Raw genomic sequence first — 27,247 nt, 5'->3', positions numbered from 1 at the left:
TTATTCCCTGTGTCATTTCACTTTATTTATTATGACTCAACTTGTGTACTTGAATGTTCTGATTTCTTTGTGTGATTTTGATGTTTGGCTTGACGGCTACATCTGGTGGAAATTTTGTTTCAATAGCCCACTTAGAAATTTTCACTTAATTTTCTTAGAAATGTTCACTTAATATTGTCACGGAATGTTCTTTACATTATGCAGGATTTTATATAGAAAACAGTAAATCAAAAGTTTTCACAAACTGGGTCACATATTATTTTTAATGTGCCAACAAACTTACGTCGATGACTCAAATTTGCCAACAACCTTTCCCAGGATGCGACAGCTGGCCAAACGTGCTGGGATAGACTGAGACAGCTGATGTTTGGATAACAGAGGGCTAAGAATCTGCACAAATAACCAACCACAGCAAAACGACTTTGAATTTACACCTACAATTGATTCCTATGGCATACACTGTGTGAAATGATAGCCATAAAACATACTGCAGATGTTGTTACCTCTTGCCTGATTGTTTCTTTTGGTAAAGCATCAATTGCTGAGATCAGTGTCTCCAACCAAGCATTGCTGACCACTGTTAAAATATGTAAGAGGAGCAAAGCATCTGTTGCAGATTGTGTCCTTGACAAAAACGTGCATTTCATTCTGACACAAAATATTATGCCTTTCAATCACAAGACTGCAAATTATTAGGATTCATTCTGCAGCCAGACTGAATGTAACAGGGTGTAGGAAAAAATCTGTAGTCAGGCCAAATTCAAAACCCCAGTTTTTTTGTAAGCTTGTGGATTGTTTCTGTCTGCGCATGCGCCTGTAATTGACTGCACTATCTACCGATAGTTTTGCTTTTTACTCCTCCTTGCTTCAAATTATGTCATGAAATTCTAGAAGTAAGGAGAGCACAAACTGCAATTTTGTTATCATTGTGACCCAATTCAAAATAATCACACAGTATGAGTTGTAATGCATTTTTCCGCCCCTGTTGATTGGCAGGATATAATCTGCCCTGATAACTGGTTGCAATCTTGTGAAAAACAAAGCATACTGTAGGGTTTAAGTACAACTCATTTCAAAATTTAAGTAAATTTAACATATGCACATTGCTATAGGATGTTGGTAGGTTTTTCAAACAGTGGCAACCTGTGTCCCTGTGGTCGAGATTTTGAAGAACTATATGCAAGATTGAGTGGGTGTGTGTTTGGATGAGGACAATATCATCTTGGAGGATGGTCATGAAAGATCCGGCTGCAGCAAGCTGCATATCGGCACCAGCTACGTGGAGAACCTCCTGTTGGGGGCAAAAAAGGAACCCTGCATAGTCATTCACAACCAGTTCGCATTAAGAAGTCAAAGTAATTTCTGCACCAACGTAAAAGCAAATAAATGAAGTATCTTTTGGCTTACCCTGACTTTTGGCACCACCCTGCGAAAGGTCTCTGCTGGATTTTGACGCACCAGATTTGGCAGGTTTATAATCACACTGGCTCGCTGAATATCCTCACCAGAACTGAAAGTATGATTATATAAATAGCATGATGTGAGTTTTTGATTTAAAAAAAAAACAATGTGAGCAGACTACCACAATCTAGCATACAAGAGAGAAATGCTGAGATCAAATAGCATAAATTGCTGGTGCTAACTGAATAAGAATCAGCAGGGTTTTGCACTGAATAACTGCATGTTAAACTGTTTAATACAGGCCTCTGTGTTGCTTTTTTTTGCACTAGGTTTCTGTATAGATTGCATTTCTTATTGCACCTTAATTCTCTTTTAAACAATTAAGGCACATAAATGAAACGAAAAATGTTAAAAGAAACACCTAGGAGCAAACACCTACAGTGTTCCTGCAGCTCAGTTGGTATAGCATTAGGTCAGCTGTGTGCCAAGTTTATAGGTTTGTATCCCAGGAAACGTATATACTAATAAAGTATATAGCTCGAAGGGTAGCACTGTATAGGTTGCATTGGATAAGTGTCTGCCAAATGCATAAACATTTAGTTATTTAAAAAAAAACACAAATAGTCTGTAAATGTCCTTAAAGAGAGAGTTTAATTATTTGATCATAGTACTGCAGCTGTGTTTACAGCCTTAAAGAACTTGATGTTGAACCTACCAGCTTCCTTATCTCTCTGCAACAGTCTTATGTCTGTCAGTCTCTCATGTGATGTGCTGTCGTACTAAATAATGAACTATAAACAGGTATTCATTACTTTTTCAGGGACTGGATGTCCTCCTGTGTTCTTTGTTGGCAAATGGTTATTTAATAACCAAGAGACCGCTTCACATGCTGCCAAGTTTGTCTAAGAAGAAAGTAATGTGGTCATGCTTTGTGCACTTTTTGAATATGGTCAACAAAGTGCAGCACCTTAGCAATGCCCGTGTTAGTGCACTAAATGACAGAGGTACCATGCAAAGAGAAAAGCAGCTGGCATCTACAGGTACAGAGAGACGAAAGATATAATAAGCTAAAGACCAGGTGCTGAAGGGTTTTGGTAACACAATCCCACTCGCGTCAGCCTCAAGTGTCTGTTTTCCACAGCCAGGTCTTAGTTGGAATGTGGTCAGAAAGTAAAAAGAGCTACGCTTGCATTGGTTATTAGATTTCGCTGATAAGTAAGGGATACGAAATGAGCTGAGCTCTAAAGAACATTTTAATGCTTTGAGGTTGCTTTTTTATAGCTCAAGAGACATTTAATTTTCAGTTACGTTTAATTCAGGGGATGGGCAAACTTTTCTTAGTCGAGACTACCACATCAGGTTTTAAAATAAAGATGAAGGGCCACATCTATGAACGAAAACTTAGTTTTTTTTATTGTTAATATACTATACAGTGTTGTACAATAGACGTTCATCTTCACCCTATTTTTATGAACAGTTTTTACTACTTTCAAAAAAAAGTTATGATCATAAGAAAGATTATTCATGGTTTTATTAGTGTAGTAACCATGTTTTTAGCAGATTAATAGCTAGCTGTATAACCACAGTTTTACTACAAATAAAATACCATGTGTGAGACCATACTGTAGTAAATTTGTGGTTGCAACAAAAAAATGCTTAATGGGGCAAATCATTTCATGTGCATTGCTAGACAACTATTACATCACCAAGATGTTAAAAACAGAGGTAAGCTGATTTTGATCTTTAAAGGGAACAAATCATGAACATCTGACTTTTTCCATGTTTAAGTGCTATAACTGGGTCACCCGTGCCTCTATAAACCTGGAAATTGTGAAAAAGATCAACCCAGTAACTTAGTTTTGGTAAACTTCTGCAAGCATGTAAAAAATAGCTCATTGAAATTTGGCTCCCCCTGTGATGTCAGAAGGGGATAATACACCACTCAATCTGCACTATCCAACCACGGCACTGCATGCCATTTAGTGCAGAGATCAGCTCATTTGCATTTAAAATGACACACCCAAAAACTGCAAATTTTTGCTCACACTGACAAAGTGGCAATTTTAAACATTTATAATAAATAATCTATATGGTATTTTTAACTAGAACTTCACATACGTACTCTGGGGACACCAAAGATTTATTTCACATTTGAAATGTCCCCTTTAAAAATGGCAATACTTCATGGCAAATAACACATACCGGCTTTCGTCTGATTTTGGTATTTTGCTGTCTATTCTGTTTTAAACATGCAACATTCATTGGCTGCGTCCGAAAGCTCTAAAATGCTGGCTTCGGAGGCGGCATTCCAAGGCAGAAAGCCATCAAGGCACCTCCGAATTCACTGTTTGGTTTACTTCCAGACTCCTGAGATACCTTCATTGTCCTACAATTCTCTGCGTATGTGTTTGCGAGGATGTGATTGAGGTCGAAAAAATAAAATGGCAGCCAAGAAAGTGGCTGGATCACAAATTTAGTGTAAATAAGGTAATATTTTTTACTTTTCACACCTTTTGATTGCATTTCTAGCAAGAAATTAGTATTGCAGACAGTTTAAAAATATTGGAATAGTTATCACCAAGGGGCTCTCTGTTTATATTTCAAACAGAATTTCATAACGCTGCCTATAAAGGCTGTCTGAAGACATTTCCCAGAGCTGCCTTCATGCCACCGAAGTCATTGCCTTATGAGGCAGCGATCAACAAGTCAGCCGCCTTCGGCAACATCTTTTGGACGTTGATGGTATTACATTAAATCAGTCATTCTGGACTGTTTAACACTGTTTAATATAATTATAAACTGTTTTGCGGGCCAGATAAAAGTTGCCCTAGATAGTCGACCTCTTGTTTAGTTTCTACCAACTTGAAGTTTCTTACATTTAGGCGAAAACACAAAAACAGACTTTTTTAAATGTATTCACTGGAGCTCCTGAATCAAAGTATTTAAATATGTTTAAATATATAATGAAGTTATTACATTTTAACTCTTTTGCTGCCATTGACGAGTTATCTCATCAATTAAGAGAAAATGTTTTCTGCCAATGACGAGTATTTCCAGCTTTCCGCAATAACGCTATTATTCTGCAACTTATAAAACCCGGAAGTATCGCCTTAGAGCAAGCAGCTGCATGTCTGTGTATGTTTTAAGGATCACTTTGAATCTGATCTCTAACAAAAGTCCTTCACAAAAATGGAATTATCTCAGCTTTTTGCTCAAAATTTGGTGTTTTAAAAGAAACCTACCAATATTTTTCTGGTAGAAAATTTTCTGCAAGGCATTAAACTTTTTTGAAAATCATGAAAAATGAAAATTTTCTTGTATTGTGGTGCCTTAATTATAGCCTAAAAGCTTTGTTTACTCTTGCTGTGTTGCAGGAATGCAGGACGCGAAAGTAGTGAAAACACAAAATGGAGTTTCATTATATGGACACAAAATGAGCCAAATGGAATAAATTTAAGGAGGCAGCAATGTGAAAGTCGCAGCTGTAGCTAAAACATGGAAAAGACTATAATTTATTAGGACATTCCTTAGTGGAATGGATATTAGTGACGATGCTCTGACAAAGTGAACAGGGATATGCGCGAAATTAAAGATGGTAAAAGTGAATGGGACCAAAATCATTGGTCTTAAAAAGTAGTTACGCCTTGTCCCACCCAAATACAATGGTTTCAACGTCCATAGCATCTAAAAAATGTAAGCTTTCTCTCCATTTAATACCACTGTTTACTAGGTAAATCAGTAAGTTATTAAAAGGTTACACAACAAGACAAGATGTTCATTAAAGACCAAAACATTTAACATTGAATTTAGCATAGAAACTGAAAAAATAACGAGTTCACATCAAGGGCCCTATTTTAACGATCTGAAACGTTAAAATAGCAAAGCGCAAGTGACTTTGTGGCTGTTGCTATTTTCCCGGCGGGAGAAATAAGTCTTGCGCCGGGAGCAAATCAATAAGGGGTTGGTCTGAAGTAGGTTCATTATTCATAGGTGTGGTTTGGGCGTAACGTCAAATAAACCAATCAGAACACTATCCAACATTCCCTTTAAACGCAAGGGCGCAAGTTCCATGGCGGGTTGCTATTATTATGACGGATTTGACAGGCGCACGCCAGGAGCGGTTCACAGCCGAGGAGACCCACGTTCTTGTAAGAGCAGTCAAAGACAGAGAAGTTGTTTTGTATGGGGATGGGAGAAACCCGCCCAAATCAGCGTCGGTTCAACAGGCGTGAGAGGAAATAGCCGCAACTGTCTCATCAGCTGCGCCAAGCACTACAATGATGTCAGGAGACGGGGGGATCCCAAGCTTGCCAGCATAAATCGGGCACGCCGGGCACACAGGAGGACATCGCTGCGTCCACCCTCACTGCTGAAAGGGTTTGGGGGCTTTGAAATCGGACACAAGAAACGCAAGCAAGGTCCAACCCCAAAGTACACTTACAAATCAAGTTCACATACATGAAGGTTTCTTATGAAAACATTTTAATTATTATTTAGATAAAATAAACGTAATACAGCCACACAACAAACTTATGAAAATATTTTAATCGTTATTTGCATGATAATTGTTTAACGCTGCCACACAATACATAAAAACTATCACCACAATGCTCACCACAATGAATTCCCTTATCTCATGTATTAATATTTTTTATTGTAACAATTTATGATTTAATGATTTCCCTTATCTTATATTTTTTATTGTAACAATTTATGATTTGCAAAAATAACTGTTGCATCTGTGTAGATTAGATAAGCAATGTGCGTTGTGCACGCTATACATTATGGTCAAGCATGCGCCCTTAAAATAGCACAATGAACCACGCGCAACGCGCCACTGACTTTAGACTAGTTTTTTTTGGTTAGTAGCGCAATTGTTTTTTGAAACTGCAAAATAGCATAAGAGATGGTTTGCGCCGGAGCACGCCTCCTTTTTTGCGCTGAACCGCCCAGGGAGCGCAAGTTCATTCCCTAGTTTGCCGACGTGCGTCTGTGGAGGGAAAAACCCGCTGTGCGCCAGTGTAAAATACGAAATGATACATGCGTCACTGACAAAGTCAATTGCGCTGGGTGCAAGATAGGGCCCCAAATCTACTTGTACAATATTAAGACTTCTCATCTTGCTGAGCTTAGCTGTGCTCAGTAAGTCTGTCTAAACATCCAAGTTGGAACAGTTAGGAAAGACAATGTACAGTGTCAAGAAAAAGTGACATGCTGTTTGCTTTCTCCAACATTAAAGGAAGTGGGTCAGCATTTGGTTTGTTGAGCCAGCAAGACTGTAATGAAACCTAAACAAAGCCCACTTAGCAATTAGTTTTCATTTGGCAGCTTCTGTAATCGCTCCATCCCCAATGGGCACAAATGCTGAGGAGAAAGTGAAGAGCACAGGCTGTTACAGTCTGTCTGTGAACAGACAGTTCATTCTCAAACTTTCCAAAGTGACACGCTTTTTTTCAATTGTGTGCATGCTTCACACCATGATGTTCTTGAAGAGAAATCGATAAAGACCTACCTAATAATCTTCCTAATAATGTCTAAGAGCAAAATGGGAAATATCTTTATAGTAGACAATGAATCTCCAAATGACACTACAATTCAATGTCATGGCCTCCTGTCCTAATCCTGTCCTAGCTTGTACCCAAGAACAGTTAAAGCTCAGGGGAATTTGGTCTGCCACGAATCTCAGGTAAATGACAGAAGGACCTACAATTTTGTATACAGTTAGCACAAAAAGCATCTCTCAAAACTCGGCAGCGTCATTAGCATGACTCGCAGCAAAATCAGTGACGCATCCAATGCTGCACCTAACATCTGCACTACAGGATGAAACAAATCTCTATTACTGAGCCTCAGCTAAACACTAAACTGTGCTATAAACCTGGTCGGGCACTTACAACTACTTTTCAAGTCTTGATTTCTCTATTAGAGACAGAAAGTGTTTATTTGCAGATTATACTAATTGATCTGTAGTGTCTACAGTATATAACCTTTCACTTGACTTCAAACAAACTTCAACTACTTAGACTATTAGATTAGAAGACAGAGGTGGAAATTTAATTTGGGTATTTCGAAAAAAAAAAAAACATCAAGCTCAGCAGATTACATGTTTTGATGCTTCTGTTTAACAGTAGCAACATTTCCCTAATGTAATTTGAGACTAGCCTTCACTTTGTAAAATTAACAAAAGGAAATGTGACCCAGACTGTGAAAACCCAGCTAAAGTCTTTTTTTTGTAATTTACTGATGAATGAAGATATAAGACCATGTTCACACTGTCAGTCCAAATCCGATTTTGGTGCATATCCGATTGGATTCCAATCATATTTAGAACGTGTAAACGCATGAAATCCAATTTTCCTAATCCGTTTCAGGCTACATCCAGAGGTGGTTTGTAATCAGTTTCGAAACGCATTTCCGTAAATCCATTTCAGTCTGACCGTTCTGATGCTTTTTGGTCACAAAAATGCAACCCCAGGGTGAACTTTTGAACAGTCCAATTTTGACTAAATTATAGGGGTGTTTGGGAAAGTCTACAACGTCAGACGTTGAGGCAGATTGTCATGCCAGCGCGACGTTGTTGCCATAGAAACAGTTCAGATAATCCAGAACATGGCAGAACGCTACAGGAGGCACAGATCGGATCTGAACAGTTGTGATACACAATATAGACAGTGAGTCTGGCAAATTGCATATGCACCAGAATCGGATATGAACTGAGAGTGTGAACAAAGTAATAATGTATCAAAGTGAAGATCATTGTAGCTTTGGATTTAAAAACATACAAACTGCCACGAAACATACACAACTCGACACAACTTCAACATGGTTTAACAACACTGCTTTGCTGACACTAATGTTTAATTTCAACTTTAATGTAAGATAAACAGATAATGTTCAGTATATCTCTAAACTGAAAGTTACTTTGTATAGACGGTTTCAGCAGTAACAACATAAACAAGCAGCGTCCGTGGTCTACACGTAACTTCCTGTAAACTCCGAAAAGAATAAATACAAGTACTTTAAACATAGTTTATTTATATAACAAGCAAAAACAACAACACGTAGGTTACCTAGGAAACCAAAACATTTGTTATTTTCGACGAGGTACTTGTTCAAGAGTTTAGTTCAGCAAATAGTCAGACCATTAAAAAACTGAAACCGGAAGTAATGGTCGGATCAGACGCGTATCGCGTCACCACATGTGCATACGATGAAACGGTCTATAGACGGTTTCAGCAGTAACAACATAAACAAGCGGCTGTCGCGGCCCGCAGTAACTTCCGGTAAACTCCGCTAATAATAAATAGCAACAAAGTACTTTAAACGTAGTTTATTTATATACACAAGCAAAACAACAACACATAGATTACATAGGAAACCAAAACATTTGTTATTTTTGACGAGGCATTTGTTCAAGAGATCAGTTTAGCAACTAGTTAGACCATTAAAAAAACGAAACCGGAAGTAAGGTTCGGATCCAGACGTGTATCACGTGCGTCCATTGAAACCGTCTGTAGCACTAAATATTTTTTCCTTAAGAAGAACCGCTCCATTGTTTATCCTCATTTTTAGATAAAAGCATCTGCTATATGGCTAAATGTCAATGTATATTGTTTAACAGAATAAATGAATATTCTTAAAAGTGTGCAAATGTTAAAAGGCATTACATTTGCTTAACCATAATCAAATTATGTCTGCACATTAGGAGTACCCGTCTCTAACCATTCTATTCATTTCACCTCTTTCTTAACACTTTTTTCTATCATCTTACAGATGCTCTGGCAGCCTGCTTTTACGTGCCAAATGACAGTGAACAGGGGCAATTAAATTGTTCTCGGAACTAGTTTGCCACCCGAGGGAGTCGGGCCTCGGACTTAGTCTGGCACTTAATTAGCACAGGCAAGGAGCGTTTTAGAGTTTTATAGGTTAAAGAAGGACAAAACCACGTCTAAAGTACTCAGGTAATGGGTCAAAAAACATCAAAATAAGGAAGTTATCTGTATGTGTTTCCATTTCTGCATATTTTAGAAGCACAAACTCTAGTATGCTATATTGAAATGCTGCTCTCTTGTTCTAGTAACAAGAAAGCTATCGTGACTAAACAAAGACAAATGGACTTTAAACTTTCAGTTGACTTCATAAATGCTGTCAAAATCAATGGTGCTCCAAGTAGACTATAGGAAGCATCCGAACTAGGGCTGTGAATCGATTAAAATTTTTAATCTAATTAATTACATACTCTGTGATTAATTAATCTAAATTATTCGCCTACATAATTTTTGCTGTGAAAGTATTAAATATTTCTTTTTAAATAAATCAGTGAATAATCAGCATTAGTGACAATGAAGCTCAAAAACTCTTTTATTATTGCAGTATTTTCACTGTTCAAATAATGGCCATAACAATCAACAAAAATAACCTAAAGTAATATGCTAAGGAAATAAAGTGCTTCAGGAAGATTATTTACCAAAAGTTTAACAGTGCAATATCAATTGCAGGGCTTTTTTGTGCAATTGAACATAAACCTTAAATAAAGAACCCGACACGGGGATGACATCAAAGTACCGCGAGAGCATTTAGGAAGCAGTGGTTCTTGTGGCGCCACATAAAGTGTACTCACTAGTTTAACAAACCCGTTTTATCAGCCACTGGTTAGTTCAACGTAGCAGTCAAAAACGGGACGCGAGTAATCACGTATGAGAGAAATCGTTTACACACAAAATACAGGACACCTATACTGTGCTATATTTGGTTTTCTGATCCCAATCTTCATCATTCCGCTAAGCCAATTCAATCTCCATTGGTCTTTTACACCTTTATCGATCTCCAAAACTTCGGAGCCTTCCGGCATTATAAGTATGTCCATGCTAGCTGAAATAAAGTTTTACCTCATCTTACGCGCTACAGCCAGAAAACCCGGAGTGGATCCGGTGCGTAGTGATTACAGAAAGTTTACAGTGGAGAGAGGAACGTGATTTTGCTCCACTCCAGGCTTTGATCACATCCCACTTAAAAAGCTGAATACACGTCGTATTTATGAAAAGTTAATTTAATAATTTTGCAATTGACGGAAATCCGTGTAACGACGGAGAACTTTAATCCATGTGCTTTGTATGATGTGGTACTTTAGAGTGGACGAACTCTATGATATGCAAATTCTTTGCTGCAGACGTTGCATACTTTATTTTTATTATCACTTCCATCAGGCCGTTTTTTATAAGTAAATGTTCCAGTCAATGATCCAGTCACCGCCAGAGCATTCTCGTCTACCTCCTTTATTTTACAGTCAAATGGTGGCTAGAATGTATTCAGGTTCAATACGGAATGGATTAATCTGCGTTATTTTTTTTAATGCGTTATTTTTTCTCAGATTAATTAATCGAATTAATGCGTTATTTTCACAGCCCTAATCCGAACATACCGTAAAACTTCAAATAATAGCCGAGTCCCTAATAGACGCCTGTCTCTTTTAGACGCCTGGTGTGACGACAGGTTTGGGTAAATAAACGCCTGTCTCAAATAAAGGCCTGGTCTGTTTTTTAGTTTCGGGTTGTATTTAATCTTCTAAAACCCGTCAGATAGTCTGTTTAAGACAGTTCTATGGTGCAGATTGAACACGCTAAAGTTTGTTTTGCTTACCGGTAGATGTCACGTGACAGACGCAGTCGCTCCTTTACTCATCACTATGACAACACAACAAGCTTCGTCGCCAGGATTGAGGTGATGATGACAGTAGCGAAGTGGCAATCGGGAGAGTCAGGACTTTTCCCGGTGGGCCGGTAGTGTTTTGGGGCCGCTGATAATAGCCGGGCTTTCAGTCTTTTGTCATGCATGCACTCCCGCCACACATTGTATTTCTCACGCGGAAACACTATTTATCATATTTAATATGCTGCAGCGCCTAAAATGTATCTGGCCGCACTGCTCTCTCTCTCTATCAAGCACGTCTTCCCTAGAGTTCTAGTCGAGCGAGCCAATACAAAAAAAAGAAAGAGGCTACACAATAGCCAATCAGAAAATAGCACTGTTGTATCTGGGTAAGATTTCACGCAACAACCAATAAAAAAACATATCATTGTTTGCTTTATTTATACTGCCAATAATTTAAGACTGTTGTTATTACACGAACTAATTTGTTAAACACATTCAAATTAAAAATAAAACGTAATATGTGGTAACCTCCTGCTGTCATGCTGGAACAATTAAAGTAAAAGCCTGTCTCTTATAGACGCCTGTTTCTTTTAGACGCCTGATGTGATGATAGGTTTGGGAAAATAAAAGCCCGGGCTATTATTTGAAGTTTTACGGTATGTATTTTCCCACTAAACTTCAGCTAAGATTTAATTTGCCCCTTTATTCTTTCTTCAAATCCTAATAAAGAGCACAGAGGACACATGTATTAATTCATGATACATGTAGATTTTAAGAAAATCTAATGAAATTTTAACTTAGTAATCAGAACCAGATCCATTCAACTTTAATGATCAGATAGCGCTGTATCACTTTATATCCTTTTAAATGAATGACAGCAACATGGAAACCTAAGAATGATGACTCCCTAAGGTCCTTCAAGACATAGTTCTGCCTAAATATCAATGAGAGACCATTAAATGATACATTGATCATCAGGCTCGTACAGCGGCGACAACACAGCCTGCCTTGACCCACTGAGCTGAATGTTGTGGGCAAGCTTTGAGAAGTTTTGTGTAGCCAGCTTACTCCGGATACACATTTGGGTAAACAGCTACAGCCAGCAATGTTCTTAAACAAGTGCAAAGAAGCAACTGAGAAAAACTGATTTACACATACACAACATACTCAGTGAGATTAAACTAACACATATTGTAGGAATTTTAACACTAACAAATGTCAAAAGCATCTCCAATCTCACAGATTAGTATACCCTCAATCTGGCACTGAGGATACTGGATGACCCACGTTTCCGTCCTTTCATCTGGATGTAGACTTTGAATCCCCCCAACAAAAACTAAACGTGCCATTACATCATTTGTCCCGAGGACAATTCAGTTACTGAATAGATCAGACACAGGCACGTAGATTTTTTTTATTATTTATGGATTCATCTTAGATATTGGACTGGTGATTGTATGTCACCACCATTGCTGTGTTTGTTGTTGTTCATGTTTTGTCTTTTCTGTATCTTCTGTCTACAATGTTGTTGGATTTCAGTTTGGCCCCCTTGAGTGCAAAACAAATTCCCCACAAGGCAAAAGCATTTCAGTAAAGGTATCAATCAAACTTTTCTCAACACAAAGACGAGCAAAAATTTGGTACTTGCAAATTCTTGTAACTTTATGATACCTACAGCACTATGACTGTACAAATAAGGTTTTTTTTTACCTGAGAAGGTAGACTGCTCGCTCTATGTCATTCAGATCTTCATCCACCGTAAGCTTATCAATTTCTTCTGCACTCTGCAAATGGTGGCAACAAAGACATTTTGAGGGGCATCATCTTTTAAAATAAAGGGTCCTTAAAGGTTCTTTGTCAGCCTTTATGGTTCCATAAATATCCTTTATCATCATTGTTGTACAAAAGGTTCATTGTAGTGGAAAGGGTTGGTTTTATAGACCATTGGTTCTCAAACTGGGGGGCGTGGGGCGTGATTGTGCCAGGGGGGCCCCAGTATTATGAAATTTTATAAATTACATTAATTTATCCAAAATTTTGTGTATTTAAACTTTGGAAAAATAGGGCTACTAACCAACAGCACTACATTGTATAATTTAATATGTTTTGTTTAATTCAAATTTTAAGTTTTGTTTAAGAATGCTTTGTCAATTTATGGGGGGCCACAAAAGGATGCACCTTACACTAGGGGGGCCGCATGCAGAAAAAGTTTGAGAACCACTGTTACAGACAAAAAAAAGTAAGACTGAAAGGTTATTTGGGAAGTTAGAAGGGATTCTTTTACCATTTCTAGCACCTTTTGTAAAGAGTAAACGGTAAAAACCAACACTAGGCTATCTGCACTTTGGAGGTGCCCACAGTGCTTTATTACAATAAAACCCATTTGCCTTAATGTTTAGCATCCCTATAGAAAATAATGACTTAAATTCACAAAATTTGTGGCAAGATTCCTTTACAGATGACTCAGCCAAATATGTGAGGAGGCTGCAAAGGAGGCAGGATGCGAGGCAAGAGGGACTGCGTGGGAAGAGATGGCGTGGGGTACGGGAGTCATGTGGGTGCCTGGTCTATTACTTTAAGGCTGTCAGACCCACGATGATTTTCTTTGGAAGCTCCCTATTAAAAAAAGATTAGGAACAGAAAACACCCGCCCCCTCTGAAGGCGTCGCTTTATCCCCCGCGTACGTGATAAGACTCATAAAGGATGAGAGCATCCTTGCTTAACTTCACCGTTGACAGGTGTACAGGATTCCTGAACACGAATCACACATGTGTGTGTGAATGCTGGGAGTGTAGTTGAGGAATGAAGTATTGGTTATTGTTAAAACATTATATGGTTGTAATTGGAAATCCTCTGTTCCGCAGTGGTGTGGCGCGAAAACGAGGAGGCGAAGCGGTGATGCGGACAGCTGACAAAAACTGCGTCACTCAGCAGACTGAAGTGGGTAACCCCCGTTCTTCCCAAAGGATTTTATTAGGTCTACTACTTAATGTAAAAACAATACACCACCATCTTAACTATAATGTAGAGCAACATAAAAGGAAATGCCAAAGCATATTCATGTTTTACATTTTAGTCAATAGCGTTTCCTACACAATCATCCGCATTGTCAAAATGAATAATAAAGCCATAATAAGTTTTGTACCATAATAATGTCTCATCAACACAATAATGATGATGTATAGGAAGAAAATAATCAAATACATCTTAATACATACCTTCAGACTCCTGCGTATAGGTCTCTCGATAAAAGTAAGGTCTTGCAGATCATCAATCTCTCCATACAAACTGGACTGACTCGGCGTCATTTTCCTGACAAACATCTGTCCTAAGTTTCGTCTCAATTTTGTCGCGAGAGTCAAAGTCCTGTCATTATTGCGGCTCGTTGACAGTGAATGACTGGTGTGATTTCGTTGATGAGGAAAGAGGACAGTCCTCCTACGATAAACGCGTCCCACCGGTTGCGATGTTTGATCTGTCACTAATTTACTCGCATGGTGGATATTCAGTTGTTTGTGCGGGTTCTACACACGCGTCCAGGGAAGATGCGTGCATGCGCTGGCGGCTGCGAACCACGCAGCACGTAGTAAGGGAATCCTGCGATGAAACTGCTCTTAACTTTCCAAGAAAATACGAATTAAATGTATGTTTCCAACTGGAGCAGCTGTAGCTGTCGAGTGCTTTTGGTCAGCGCACGTTGGTGTGCAAAAAATCCTTGCTTCGTTTATTTCACGCTGTAAAACGTTATGGCTGGCTGGATCACCCTTTCAAGATATTCCCGATGGCCGTTAAATGTAAGATGTAAAGCTAGCTAAACATCTATTTGTAACCTGGCCACACATACCTGTCCACCTGTCTTGGTCTGGCGTTAGCTCGCTAATAACACGACAACAAAGTTGAAAAAAATGGACTGTCGAAAAGACACCTCTCGACAGAGCCGTGCATTTTGCCCATTTAATGCTTATGTCAAGCAAACACCTGTAAATCGAACGCAAATGGCGAACGGATCGTCGCACAAGCCTACGTCTTTGATATTTTAAAGCCCCGTGTGTATGTGCTAGCAAGGAATATACAAACCACGCAAACGCACTGCACCAACTAAACTGGTTTCCATGGAGACAGCATGCCACAGCAGTTGAGCGCGGCGGCAACGTCAGAGCGTCAGTTCGTCAGCTCATGAAACGCAACGCGAGCGAATGTACTTGCACAAACATCTAAATATGGTTAATTCCGGGAAACCTGCTTCTCAAAATAAACTCTGTTTATTTGCTCATTGTGTAAACACCTAAACCAATATATCCAAGTTAAGGCATTTAAGTACACAATACAGAATATAAAATAGATAAGAAAAGACAGAAAGTTTAAATTTAGACGTTTGAAAAATGCTATAGGCCCAGGGGGTTCATCAATAGACCAATCACCGAAGCTTTTGCCTATATGTAAGAAAGATGAATAATTCTACAGTTTTTAATGTTTGTGTAATTGTAATAGGCTTAGGTATTTAATGTCAAATAAATAAACCAAATCCTGAATAATAATCCTATTTTTTTATTGTATTGATTTTTTTAAATAATGAAATCCAAATCCAAAATTAAAGTATAGCACCACCTAAACAAACATATTTTTTCTTATTCTTAATAGCTATATTTTTTACTATAAAAAAATCAATATATTGACATTACTGTTTTCGGTAAATAAAGTTATTTTTATAGTTTTGACAGTTTGTTTTTCTCTTCAATATCTGTCAGTGTCAGCAGTATGCAAAGCCTTATTTTCGACCATTGAAAGTGAGTAAAATTTTACAGTTTTATCCATATCCGTAATCCATATCAATGAAACTGATCCATAAAAATAGATACTAAGTCAGGTTTGTTAAGAACCAGAATGTAACCTTTATTATAGAGCAACACTGTACTAGTTGTAAACTAGTACTGTCCAGATTGCAATACATTTGCCCAACAGTCCTTAAAGCTAATACATACTGTGTCTACACCATATCAAAGATAACTCAAATCCAGAAACTACATGTCCGGACTCCAGATATTTTCTCTCTCTCCACTTTACAACACATGAGGGCGCCAATGTACTATGTTTCCTGCATGCAGGACTAATAAGATATTTCACATGTAATATTATCATTATTAATTCACCCCAAATGTAGCTCCAAAAGAAAAATCCTGACTTCACACATGCAGTTTATATCTTGGTCATATCAATGCAATTTATTTTTTTTTTACAAATGATCAAAAATGTTTGCTAATCCGTCTACAGATTCACTACTTCATTAAACTGCACAGTTATAAAGCTCCAAATCTTCAGATAGATAGACATATATAGATTAATATACAGTGTGCAATTAACAATAGAAAAAAATGACTCTTGAATAAAGAGTATAGGTTGCAACACAAAGCACGAAAAAACAAAATTATTGCACATGTTATGCAAACATGACATGTAACATGTTGCATAACATAACACAAGGGGATACAGACGAAAATACTTAAGTAATTTAGTAGGTCGTGATATTTAGTGGGTCAAGAGAATCGGAGCTTCTGTGTCAGATGTTTACAGTGTCAAAGAGAGGTTTCTAGAACATGGTTCAGTTAAGTTCAGTTCTGCTGACCCTAAAAAGGTCACTCAAACATTGCACAACCTAATGACTTATGAGTATGGATAGTCAAAAAAGTAACATGCAAATTTGAAAATAAAGGATGGTATTGTGCAACACATTGTGTACCACGATATAATGATTACTATAGGACAGGGTAGGAAACTATATAAGTTTATATAATGTATCACTTTGTATTATACAATGCATAAGGCTCCATTCAAGCAAAAAAACAGGTCTTGTTTTACAAATATGCATGCAATGTGCAATAAAAGTTATTAAACTTGCATGTTAATCACGTGTCACACATGAATCACAGTTGTTGTACTTTAGATTGCAAATTTCATTAAAATAATATTGATATTGCATATTTAATCATCGAATAGATTTTAGTGCTGCAAGATTTTTTATGTTATTTATATTTTATTTATGAAAACTAAAGGATATGTGTTGTTTTCCAGAGTAACACAGTTAAAGAAAAAATCTTGTCACACAATCTAAACTAAGTAAAACAAAGTAAAGAAAATCTGGCCACATTTAAACCAGACATGCACTCACGAGGTAGATGCAAGCCAAGCAGATATTAATAATATAACCAGTTTGTTTACATCATCACATGAAATCAAGACCTTTAAAAGGCTCTTCATAAAAGCACCCCACAGAAGTCAAACTGCAGCAGAGAGATAGGACATCTGAAAGGACAACATTAATACAGATGCTCCTCGTGACCTTGTCATTACTGATATTCTTTATAAAGGTAGGACTTCTTCATACTACTAAAAATGAAGCAAAAAAAAGATGCTGAATTAGTTGGAAACAAATTATATTAGGATTTACAAAACATTATATAGTAATACTTCTCTTTATCCTCACTTTTGTAAGTTGCTTTGGATAAAAGCGTCTGCTAAATGCCTAAATGTAATATACTTTATTCAGTAATATAAACTAATAAAATAAAGTGCAGTTTAAAAACATTCTCCTTCATTATTTGATTTTAAATTAACATTATTTTTTTGTAATTTGTTGTACTTTTATGCAATTTAATAAGCTAAGACCTAACTGCTGTTTATTTATTTTCAATACCATAAAATCTCTTTTGCCTAAATAAGAAAACTGCTTGATGTTTGAATCAATTATAAAGCAAATGTTGCCTCAGTGGTGTCCTATTCCCTGTCTCTCCTCCTGTTCTGTTCCCCTTTTATTCACCGTTTGCCTCCCTCTGGAGTCCGTTTCCCATAATCCCCTACACTCCCCCACCTGTTTCATGTCTACAATCCTTCAGTCCTCACATGCCAGTGATCAGCAACATCATCTCCACTTTATTTAAGCTCTTGTTTCTCTCTTTGCTGTCAGTTCTTAGTCATCTAAGTATGTGGTACACTCTAAAAACAAACGGTGCTTAATAGCACTAAAAGTGCTTCACTGGCTCGTAATCCGAGGGGAACCATTTTAAGTGCCATATAGCACCTGCATAGAACCATATTGTGCTACAAAGAACCATATCTGGTGCTATAGTGGTGCCATATCACCCCTGGATGGTTCTTTATAAGTGCTTCATATCTACTATATAGCACTAAAAATGGTTCCTATATGATTATGAGCTTTTAGTGCTATTTAGAGTGTTCAAGTTAAGCCCGCTGGTGCCATGAAACACGACTAAGGTACCAACGAGTTCTACCACATTTTTCCTTGCTCAAAATCTGGACACTGTGCTGTGGTTGTGTGGCTCACTCTTCATAGTGTCTGAAGAAGATAACAACGCTGACTCTATTCCTTACTCTAATTCCCATTCCTCCTGGCACCAGCGATCGTCAGCACTGATCCCACCTGTGGCGCGGAACTTCTGCCAACTCCGGCTTTTTCTTCCTCCCCAGAGTTCATTCCAAAACTCTCCTGAACTCTGTGAGGTACACTTTGACTCTCCTGTACTCCCCGAGGTGCTCACTCTCTCTTTAACTCAGCCACGAGCCCACTCTTCTTCCCAAACTCACCCACGAGCCCACTCTCATCTTTGTGGTCAGTTTCAGCGGTGCCTCCAGAGTTTGTTGTGCCGGCCTTAATGGTACTGGCATTCGGATGTGTTTGAGCAGCATACACTTCCGGAATCTCTCCCAAAAAAAAAAAACTTTGTGGTAGGGGATTCCCTGGCATTGCCACGGCAGCCGTCAGTATCCTCTGGGTCTGGGCTGCAACCTCTCTGGCTCCCTGAACTCCCAGCACTTCTGTGGCTCCCAGTGCGGACTGCACCACCTTGGCTTCTGGTGTGAACTGCACTGCCTTGGCCCCTGAAGTCACTTTAATCGAAAATTCTTCTTTGTATTATTGTAATTAAAGTTTCTAGTCATTATTATCTCTCCAAGTCTCCTCCACAGGCACTGCTGACAAGTGGCTTGTATAGGCCTTTTCATTAATCTCTGCAACTTTACTATTGCAGGTGCAAAATGGCTGTAGCACGAATGCCAATGGCTGCTTCAAGAACAAGAAATGAAAATGAGGACGACTACAGTGCTTATGCGAACATGTCTGATGAAGAGCTGTTGCAGTTGGCTATTGAACGAAGTCTAGCGGATAGCAACTTCACCCCACGTCAGAATCAACAAATTCATTCCCACGTGATGCCAAGTACTTCTTCGGCAACGCAAAGGACCCCAAGAAACCCTAACCCATGCAGTCTCCATGTGACCGCCTCTGCTAACCCTCCCAGGTCTTTGTTGTCATGCACTACCACATAATTTAAATAAAATGATCACTAGGTCTCATTAAAACGTGGAAAATGGAACTTTGTTAAATGTCTTCCTTTCAGTCAGAATCATTGTCAAAAAATTAGCAGAGATAGTTCAAATCATATCTTTAATACGACTGAAGACAAGGTGATTGCTTGGACTAGGTACAATGGACACCTGCGGGTAACAGTGGAGCCTGTGGAGTAAGTGTCGATTCAATTCATCATTTAATTGCCAGGAATCCAACTGTAATGAATGAATGATAAACAAGATCTAAAAACTTGATTACATATTTGCTTACTTTCAGTGATTTAGACCCTTTTCTCTCAGCGATTTGGAAAGGTAATGCAAAGGCTTTAGAAGAGATGATTCCTTCAAGACTTCACATTCTTGATGAACCCAATAAGGAAGGGTCGATTCCACTTCATGAATGTGCATTCTATGGTCATGTTGAATGTCTTAAGATTTTACTTGATGGTGAGAAATAAATCAACTCAGTATTTGTTTGATGCTCAAAAATCAGTCCCAAATATCACAGTGTTGCTTTTGTTCTACATTAATTTTACAGCCAGGCCGGATACAATCAACAAACGAATGAATAAGAATCAGACAGCGCTTTATGTGGCTGTGAGTCGCAAACATTTTTCTTGTGTCGACTATCTCCTGAGACAAGGTGCCGATCCCAACCTTGCAAATAGCCAGTGGGAGACACCACTGATTAAAGGTAAATATTTTGAGTTGTAAAGTTAGTGTTTCGCTGACAAGCTTAAAGCTGCAATCCATAGTTTTGGCCTCTCTATCGCCATCTCTGTTTAAACTATAAAATTGCAGTTACTTGCAGTGTCATTTTCTATTTGTGTGTTGGGTTTTGCCCTGCTACTATGAATCTGATGTTTGTGGTCACCGGATTTAAGCTGATCTGTCATTATACATCCGCATGACAGTTAGAAAAACATTCGAAACGTCATATATCTGGACACTTTACTTGAAAGATTTTGTGCCCATTTGTGACAACTGTCATTAAGTGTCATTTGTTCATTATGTCATTTTTATGTCACCATGAGGCATGGTTTTCGAATGCCCAGAGCCGTTTATTGGGCGCTACGAATGTCTATCAAATGCATCTGTACGTAGCTTATAGCCAATCGTTTCAATTATACCAGATGACGTATGTATAGCGACATCAATTCAAGCGTCAACAACTTTTATCGGTACGTGTGCACACAGCTGAAAGCTATGCAACTAAACTGGTAGCTGTATATTGATATTGAAAAGCAACACAACTTAGTGGCACTGTGACAACCACAGTAGGTAGACTACAGGCATAATGACAATTTTTTTTAAATAAACTTGCGTTCAAAACTACTTCGAACACTATCTAAGGCTGCATTGAAAAGTAACTTTGCATCTGCTGCCGTGTTGGATAAACAAAACTGCTTCGGGGTGTCGCATAGTCGTCATCATCATCTTGCTGCCCCCTCCCCGTTCTGTGATTGGTTCCCTATTTCAGGGGAAAAATAGTTCCATGGTTTCCATGCTAGACTTGCAGCGTGAATAAATTTGCGCGCAAGGCAGCATGGGGAAACCCAGGCTATGTTTTTCCAGCAATATGGACACAACCCTGCATGGCTTAACCCATTATTGTACAATTTTCATTTAATTTTAGGTGAATCGGTCTTCAAATGCAATAAAATAAAATGTTATCAATTTTAATTATTATTTTAATTTTGTTATTATTATTATTATTGAATGACTGATTTTATTTGTTAAACACATAGAGGAATTATAGAAAACACATAGAAGAATATTCATGACGTTGTTATAAAACTATTTGACAGAGTATTAACACTTAATGACATTTTAATGACAAATTATATTTGTACCACTGTACTTGAGGTCAAGAAAAATATTAATGATGCTGTTATAAAACTATATAACACTTAATGACATTTTAATGACAAATTCAATTTGTATCACTGGTAAAAAGTGGTCAGTTATGTTGTCTTGGTAATGACAAGTTATGATGTATTGGTTAAGTTGTCATAACAAAGACATTTCTAACAATGTCATCTTTGCATTAAAAATGACATAATTGAATGAATGACACTTAATGACAGTTGTCATAAACGTAAATAAAATCTCCTTCACGTTCAAGGCACGTGTCATGTCATGATTATAAAGGTGTCTTATTAAAGTTCCTTCAAAGAAAGTGTTACCAAAATGTCATCTAAATAAGTAATATATTTTTTGACTATTTGTTCTGACTAAATGACAAAGTCAATGTTTTGGAATACATTTTTCAACATACATTCCTTCCCTGTTTAGAGGAAAAAGACATCTCTAACTTCAGATTATAGAAAAAGTCCTGCTGTTATAGAGGATTACGTATTTTTGTGGGCTAACCCGGACGTTGGTGGGACACTGGTTCCCTGGCAAAAAAGCCTATTCATTTTTCCTATCACAAAAAGTTCAACAAAAGTTTATGACACTTACACGTTTTGTCCAACAAGTTAGTGTTTACAGATGAACAAAACTTTTATACATTTTGAAGTCAAAATTTGGCTTTTTATATTTCTAGTAAACACATTTACACTTTAAAATGAATAAAATTTGTATTCGTCTCGTCTGTGAAGACAAAAGAACGTCATAAACTTTTGTTAAACACAGAGCTTATTTGTTGTGATAATCCAAAAGTCTAAGAGAAAAATGAATGGGATTTTGGCAGGGGAACCAGTGTCCCGCTGAATTCCTGGGATTGGCCTACAAATGAAGAGTTTCGTTGCAAAACGAGATAAATCCATTTTTAACATTTTTGTCAAAACATGTTTATTATTATGTTATCATGTTATTATTTTGTTTTATGGTGCTACTTAGCTGTATTTTTTAAGTTATGAAGGTTTAAATCAAAACAATCCACCTGCAGTTAAATTGATATTAATTGGAATGCACAACCAAAAAATTTGATTTCTGAACTTAGTTATTTCATTTTGCAACGAAACTTTTCAAATATACGTCATCCCTGCAGCACTCTATTAACTCTTTTTTAAGCATGAGCTCCGTCACATTCCCATTTTCAACTAGAGACTCATTACAGGTTGAGCCTTTAAGGACTTTTGCAAACTTTTTCCAGTGAAAACCCACCTGGCCACTCAAATTATAAATCATTATTATAAGGTTACCATTGTGGTAAGGTAAGAAAATACGCAGATTTTTTCTCCTTACTCAATAACTGATTTTTGTTTGTATTGAACTCAAAAAACTGTTACGGATTGCTAATGTATCAATAACTGTGTAACTGATTTCTTATAGCATGTGAGAAAGGGAATGAAGCAATAGTGAGGGTTCTTTTGAAGTTTGGAGCCTCACCGAACAAAGCCTGTGTTCAAGGTGGAACTCCACTACATGAAGCAGTGGGGCACATAAACTTAGAGATTTGTAAGATGTTGCTACAAGCAGGGGCAAATCCAAAAGCCAAAAATATTTATGGCATTGATTCTGTGTTTACGGCCGCTCAGTGTGGTGCTGTCGATGTGCTTAACCTTCTACTTTCAAAAGGTAAGAATCACTGTTGTACATATTTTTTTTAAAAATAACACTAGCACAGTGTTATATATGAGGAGTTATAATAACTATAATAACTAGCTTCCGGTAGCGGCCAATGCGTAGCGTACAATGCGTAAGATCCATTGAGAACAGACTCTCGCGAGAACCGTGCATTGCGAGTTGTTTTAGCTACAGCGAGGGATTACTCAATACACTTTATATTGAAATCCTTTGCTATTTTCTTTAAATCCTTTAGACTTCTTATTCGTGACTGGCGTTGCTTTGGTATCTCCCCTGTGTCTGCGCGTTCGCCACTACGCATCGTACGCTGCGTCCTGTGCTAAAACTCTGGGCATGTGCATTGGCCGCCAACGGAAGCTATTATACTTTCTAAATATTTTAGAATTTTTTTTCTTACAAAATCGCATCGATTAACCTCAGAATGCCTTTATTAAACCCCTGGAGCCATGTGGATCACGTCTGGGAAGGATGGATGCACTTTTTCAGGCTTCAAAGTCAGATGTTAGACCCTGGTCCCTGTTTACTACGGTTTTAAAGCTTGGAGGATCAAGGACATTTTTTGTATATAACTCTAATTGTGTTCATCTGAGAAAAAAAGATAATCATGTACATCGAGGATGGCTTGAGGGTGAGTAAATCATGGGGTAATTTTCTTTATTCGCTGGAGTATTACTTTTATTAACAAATTTGACTGTCTTTAGCTGCAAAACCCTCTAAGCACATGCAAAACTTATTGGTAAAGATTCGTCAAAATCAAAGATGCAACTAAAAACACTGCAAATGATGAAAGTCAGATTGTACAAATTAAGAAACTGAACCACACATTAGGGGAGTTGTGGTCCACGTGACGGGTTGTATTCAGGAAGTACTCACAAGAAACTCAAGTTTAAATGTGATCCGTGGTCGTTTTGCATGTCAACATTCAACAAATTCATCTTTTGTGGACTTAGGGACAAGTGCACAAAGCCGACGTGGCATTTAGCGGATTCTGACAACGAATCGACGTGACGTTTAGCGGACAACAACACAGTATTTCTGAACTGGATTAAGCGGATTTGAAGCGAAGGTATTTGATGAATATTTAATACATGCCAAGAACATTTGGTCAACATCATTTTCTAATTTTGACGGAGGTGGCGTTTAGCGGCTTTTGCATCTGAGCTCCTCATATATTGTTTTATAGATTGTTCATATATTGTTGTACTATGCATTATCATCATTATTATGTCATCCATGAACATTATTTGTGAGTCCGGTTGGATTGATTCCTGTCAACAGTGAGAGCGACGACTACGACACCCATCATTCCAAGCATTTTCACTTCTTCATCATTTTAGTGACCTTTAGTGGCAAAAATTACATATTGTGCCTAACATTAACTTTTTTGTTCTTTAGATGAAAATGTCAATACCCAGGCGAATGATGGTGCAACTGCACTGTTTGAAGCTTCTAAGAATGGCCATACTGAAATTGTTAAGGTCCTTTTGTCGAAAAATGCTGACGTTAACAAAGCCAACAAGACTGGATTGCTTCCTATTCATGTCGCAGCAAAAAATGGTCATAACAGGTTTGTACTATAATACCTATGGCATGTTCCTGAGCTTTTATGGCTTAAAATATCCATGGATTGATTTGTCTCAACTTCTCTTCTGTCCCAGAATTGTTGCCATGCTAATCCCTGAAACCAGTAGAGCCAAAGTAGGATGGTGTGGCATTAGTCCCCTCCACTTTGCAGCAGAACGTAACAGAGATGATGTTCTAGAAACTTTAATCGAAGCTGGGTATGATGTCAACGCAACACTGTCAGATAGTTGGTCGAAGATGTATGAAGATCGCCGCAGCACCGCTCTGTACTCGGCTGTGGTGAACAGAAACCTAGAGGCAGCCAGCATGCTGTTAGAAGCGGGCGCTGACCCAAACCTGGACATCTTCAATCCTCTTCTAGTGGCAGCGAGGAAAGCATGCATAGAAATGGTGATGTTGCTGATTAAGTATGGTGCAAATGTCAACGCCTTACTACCAACTCATCCCACTACCTTCCCGGCAGTGTTAGTTTTTTGCGTGAACTATTTGGCAATGATGAAGTACGTCCTGGACAATGGCTGTGATGCAGTGGCATGTTTTAGTTGTCAGTATGGAAATAATCCTCATCCTCCAATAAAAACAAGACGAAACACAAGAGAAACATTGTATTATTTATATGATGAGCCATCTGATGACTGTTTACAGGTAGAGGATTTTTTTATCATATTTAAATCCATTTTCCTATACTTTTGAATTAATTAATTTTTATTTATTTTATTAACAGTTTTGTGAGATCCTTTCTGCTCCATTGATCAGCCACTGCGTAGGACCCATCATTGACATGTTGCTTGACTATGTGGGCCATGTAAAACTTTGCTCTAGAGTGGCTGAACATCTAGACAGCAACAGAGATTGGGCACTTATTAAAGATAAAACTGGTAAGAATACTGTTTATTTGTTATTGGTTAATTTGCAAGATTTGCTTGATTATTGAGGTACGTAGGTTTACATGTTCTCTATTTCAGTTTCTCCTTGCACCTTGATGCACCTGAGCAGACTGAAGATTCGGCAACAAGTGGGAGTACACAGACTGAGGCGTATACCGGCTCTTCCTCTCCCCAGGAGAATAATCAAGTTTTTGATCTATGAACGAGAATCATTTGAGGGTGCCATGTATTGAATGTTTACATTCTTAAAGGGATAGTTCACCCAAAAATGATCATGTTGTTCAAAACCTGTATGAGCTCTGTGTACTGCTGAACACAAAGGAAGATATTTTGAGCAATGTTTGTAACCAAAGCATTTTTGAGCACCATTGACTTCCATAGGATTTGACTATCCTACTATACAAGTCAATGGTGCTCCTGTTTCCTACTTGATTACTAATATCTTCCTTGTGTTCATCAAAACAAATAAATGTATACAGGTTTGGAACTTGAGGGTGAGCAAAAAATGAATTTTCATTTTTGGGTGAACCATCCCTTTAATGATTGCTTGAATATGATCAAGATGTACAGAGTGATGTTAATGTAAATTAGTCATTAAATACGCTTTGTTCAGCCTGCCGTCATGTTGGTTCCGGGGCTGGGCTGTGAGGAATGGACGTCCAGAGCTTTGAATGTATTGTTTCTACTGGGATGCTGGTCGTTCGGCCATCAAAACACAGAAAATACACACTGTTACAAATTTCTGTACAAATTTACTGGCAGCTGTTTGCTAGTAACTTACTGTAGATTTAAATTATTTACTGGCAACAGTTTGTTCAAAGTTAAATAAACATTAAACATTAAAGTCTTTATCTTTACAGAATAAAACTGAAGTGGCGGTCTTATGCAGAGCATTCTGGGAGTCAAAATTTAAAGGGGCAAAAATGAAAAAGGTTGATGAGGATTTCTGTTTTCCAGAATGCTCTGCATGAGGCCGTTATTTTATGGTTTTGTTCTGTGAGGATAAAGACTTGTTGATGTTTGGTGTTCGTTTGACTTGGAACCAAGTGTTGCCAGTAAATTACATATATTTAAATCTATAGTAAGTAATTGCCAAACAGCTGCATTTTTTTACTTTTTTACAGCATCATTTAACAAATTTCCACAGAAATAATGCATTGTTAAAATAAGAAGTGACATATGACCTGATTTTGAGATGGGAGTAGCGTTTTGTTCAGTGGCGGCCCGTGACTGCTTATACGAGGGGAGCAAATTCAAAATAAGTGTTCGGAGTGTCATGTGTGTTGGTCGTGTTTTCAAAATATGTGTTTGTTGCATCGTGTGAACCATGTGCATCATGTGTTTTGTCAAAATAAGTGCCTGCTGCACACACGTCAAAACCGTTTATGATAAAAGAGACGCTCACGTAAAAAAAAAAGTAAGAGACTCCCTTAACAGTAAACTCTGATTACGCATGAGATTATGCAAGTATCTGGCAAACGCGAGCGTCTCTTTTGTCATAAACCCTTTGGACGGGTCTGCAGCAGGCACTTATGATGCACATGGTATCGCTCGATGGGCAGAACACATATTTTGAAATATGCCACACACATACATGTTGTGACGAACTTCGCATCAAGCACCCTCGAATAAAGAAGTCGCCGGCCGCCAATGGTTTTGTTATTAGCCTGTTGCCTAATCACTAATTTCTAATGTTGTAAGCATGCTTACTTTTTTTTAAAAACACTAGTCTTATAACTAAGTACATAACTCCAATTGTACAGATTACAAAAACCGCAAGGCATGAATACGTTAAAAACTTTTCTTCGGTAAGTTTTTTAAGCACATT

General features: G+C 37.9%; 2 protein-coding genes across 2 annotated transcripts in view; one reads left to right on the top strand and one right to left on the bottom strand.

Annotated features, from left to right (window-relative positions):
- Window positions 1–14,790, bottom strand: part of ppp4r4 (protein phosphatase 4, regulatory subunit 4) — a 33,998-nt gene extending 19,208 nt beyond the window's left edge. The window contains exons 1-6 of the mRNA XM_073856057.1: window positions 14,272–14,790; window positions 12,763–12,836; window positions 1,408–1,510; window positions 1,144–1,291; window positions 504–577; window positions 284–390 (exon numbers count right to left, since the gene is read on the bottom strand). Coding sequence (XP_073712158.1) covers window positions 284–390; window positions 504–577; window positions 1,144–1,291; window positions 1,408–1,510; window positions 12,763–12,836; window positions 14,272–14,376 — 611 coding nt within the window. The 5' untranslated portion in view covers window positions 14,377–14,790. The remainder of the gene's footprint in view (window positions 1–283; window positions 391–503; window positions 578–1,143; window positions 1,292–1,407; window positions 1,511–12,762; window positions 12,837–14,271) is intronic.
- A 2,473-nt stretch (window positions 14,791–17,263) lies between these two features.
- asb2a.2 (ankyrin repeat and SOCS box containing 2a, tandem duplicate 2) lies at window positions 17,264–27,133 on the top strand. The gene is made up of 10 exons (XM_055186118.2): window positions 17,264–17,418; window positions 19,096–19,365; window positions 19,465–19,587; window positions 19,692–19,861; window positions 19,953–20,108; window positions 22,694–22,939; window positions 24,344–24,515; window positions 24,607–25,177; window positions 25,257–25,410; window positions 25,498–27,133. Exons 2-10 carry the CDS (start codon window positions 19,103–19,105, stop codon window positions 25,650–25,652), a joined length of 2,010 nt encoding a protein of 669 aa, XP_055042093.1. The 5' UTR covers window positions 17,264–17,418; window positions 19,096–19,102; the 3' UTR covers window positions 25,653–27,133.
- Window positions 27,134–27,247: the final 114 nt, after the last annotated feature.

This window comes from Misgurnus anguillicaudatus, chromosome 18 (genome assembly GCF_027580225.2).
Source record: "Misgurnus anguillicaudatus chromosome 18, ASM2758022v2, whole genome shotgun sequence".
Lineage (NCBI taxonomy): Eukaryota > Metazoa > Chordata > Actinopteri > Cypriniformes > Cobitidae > Misgurnus > Misgurnus anguillicaudatus.
This window is presented reverse-complemented; position numbering and strand designations above follow the sequence as displayed.

What these genes read in the sequence shown, in the direction of transcription:
- asb2a.2 (XM_055186118.2), top strand. Translation starts at nt 19,103, where the DNA reads ATGGCTGTAGCACGAATGCCAATGGCTGCTTCAAGAACAAGAAATGAA. An exon ending in TCTTAAGATTTTACTTGATG is followed by an intron (nt 19,862 to 19,952) that starts GTGAGAAATAAA and finishes TTAATTTTACAG; the next exon opens with CCAGGCCGGATACAATCAAC. An exon ending in CATCTGATGACTGTTTACAG is followed by an intron (nt 25,178 to 25,256) that starts GTAGAGGATTTT and finishes TTTTATTAACAG; the next exon opens with TTTTGTGAGATCCTTTCTGC.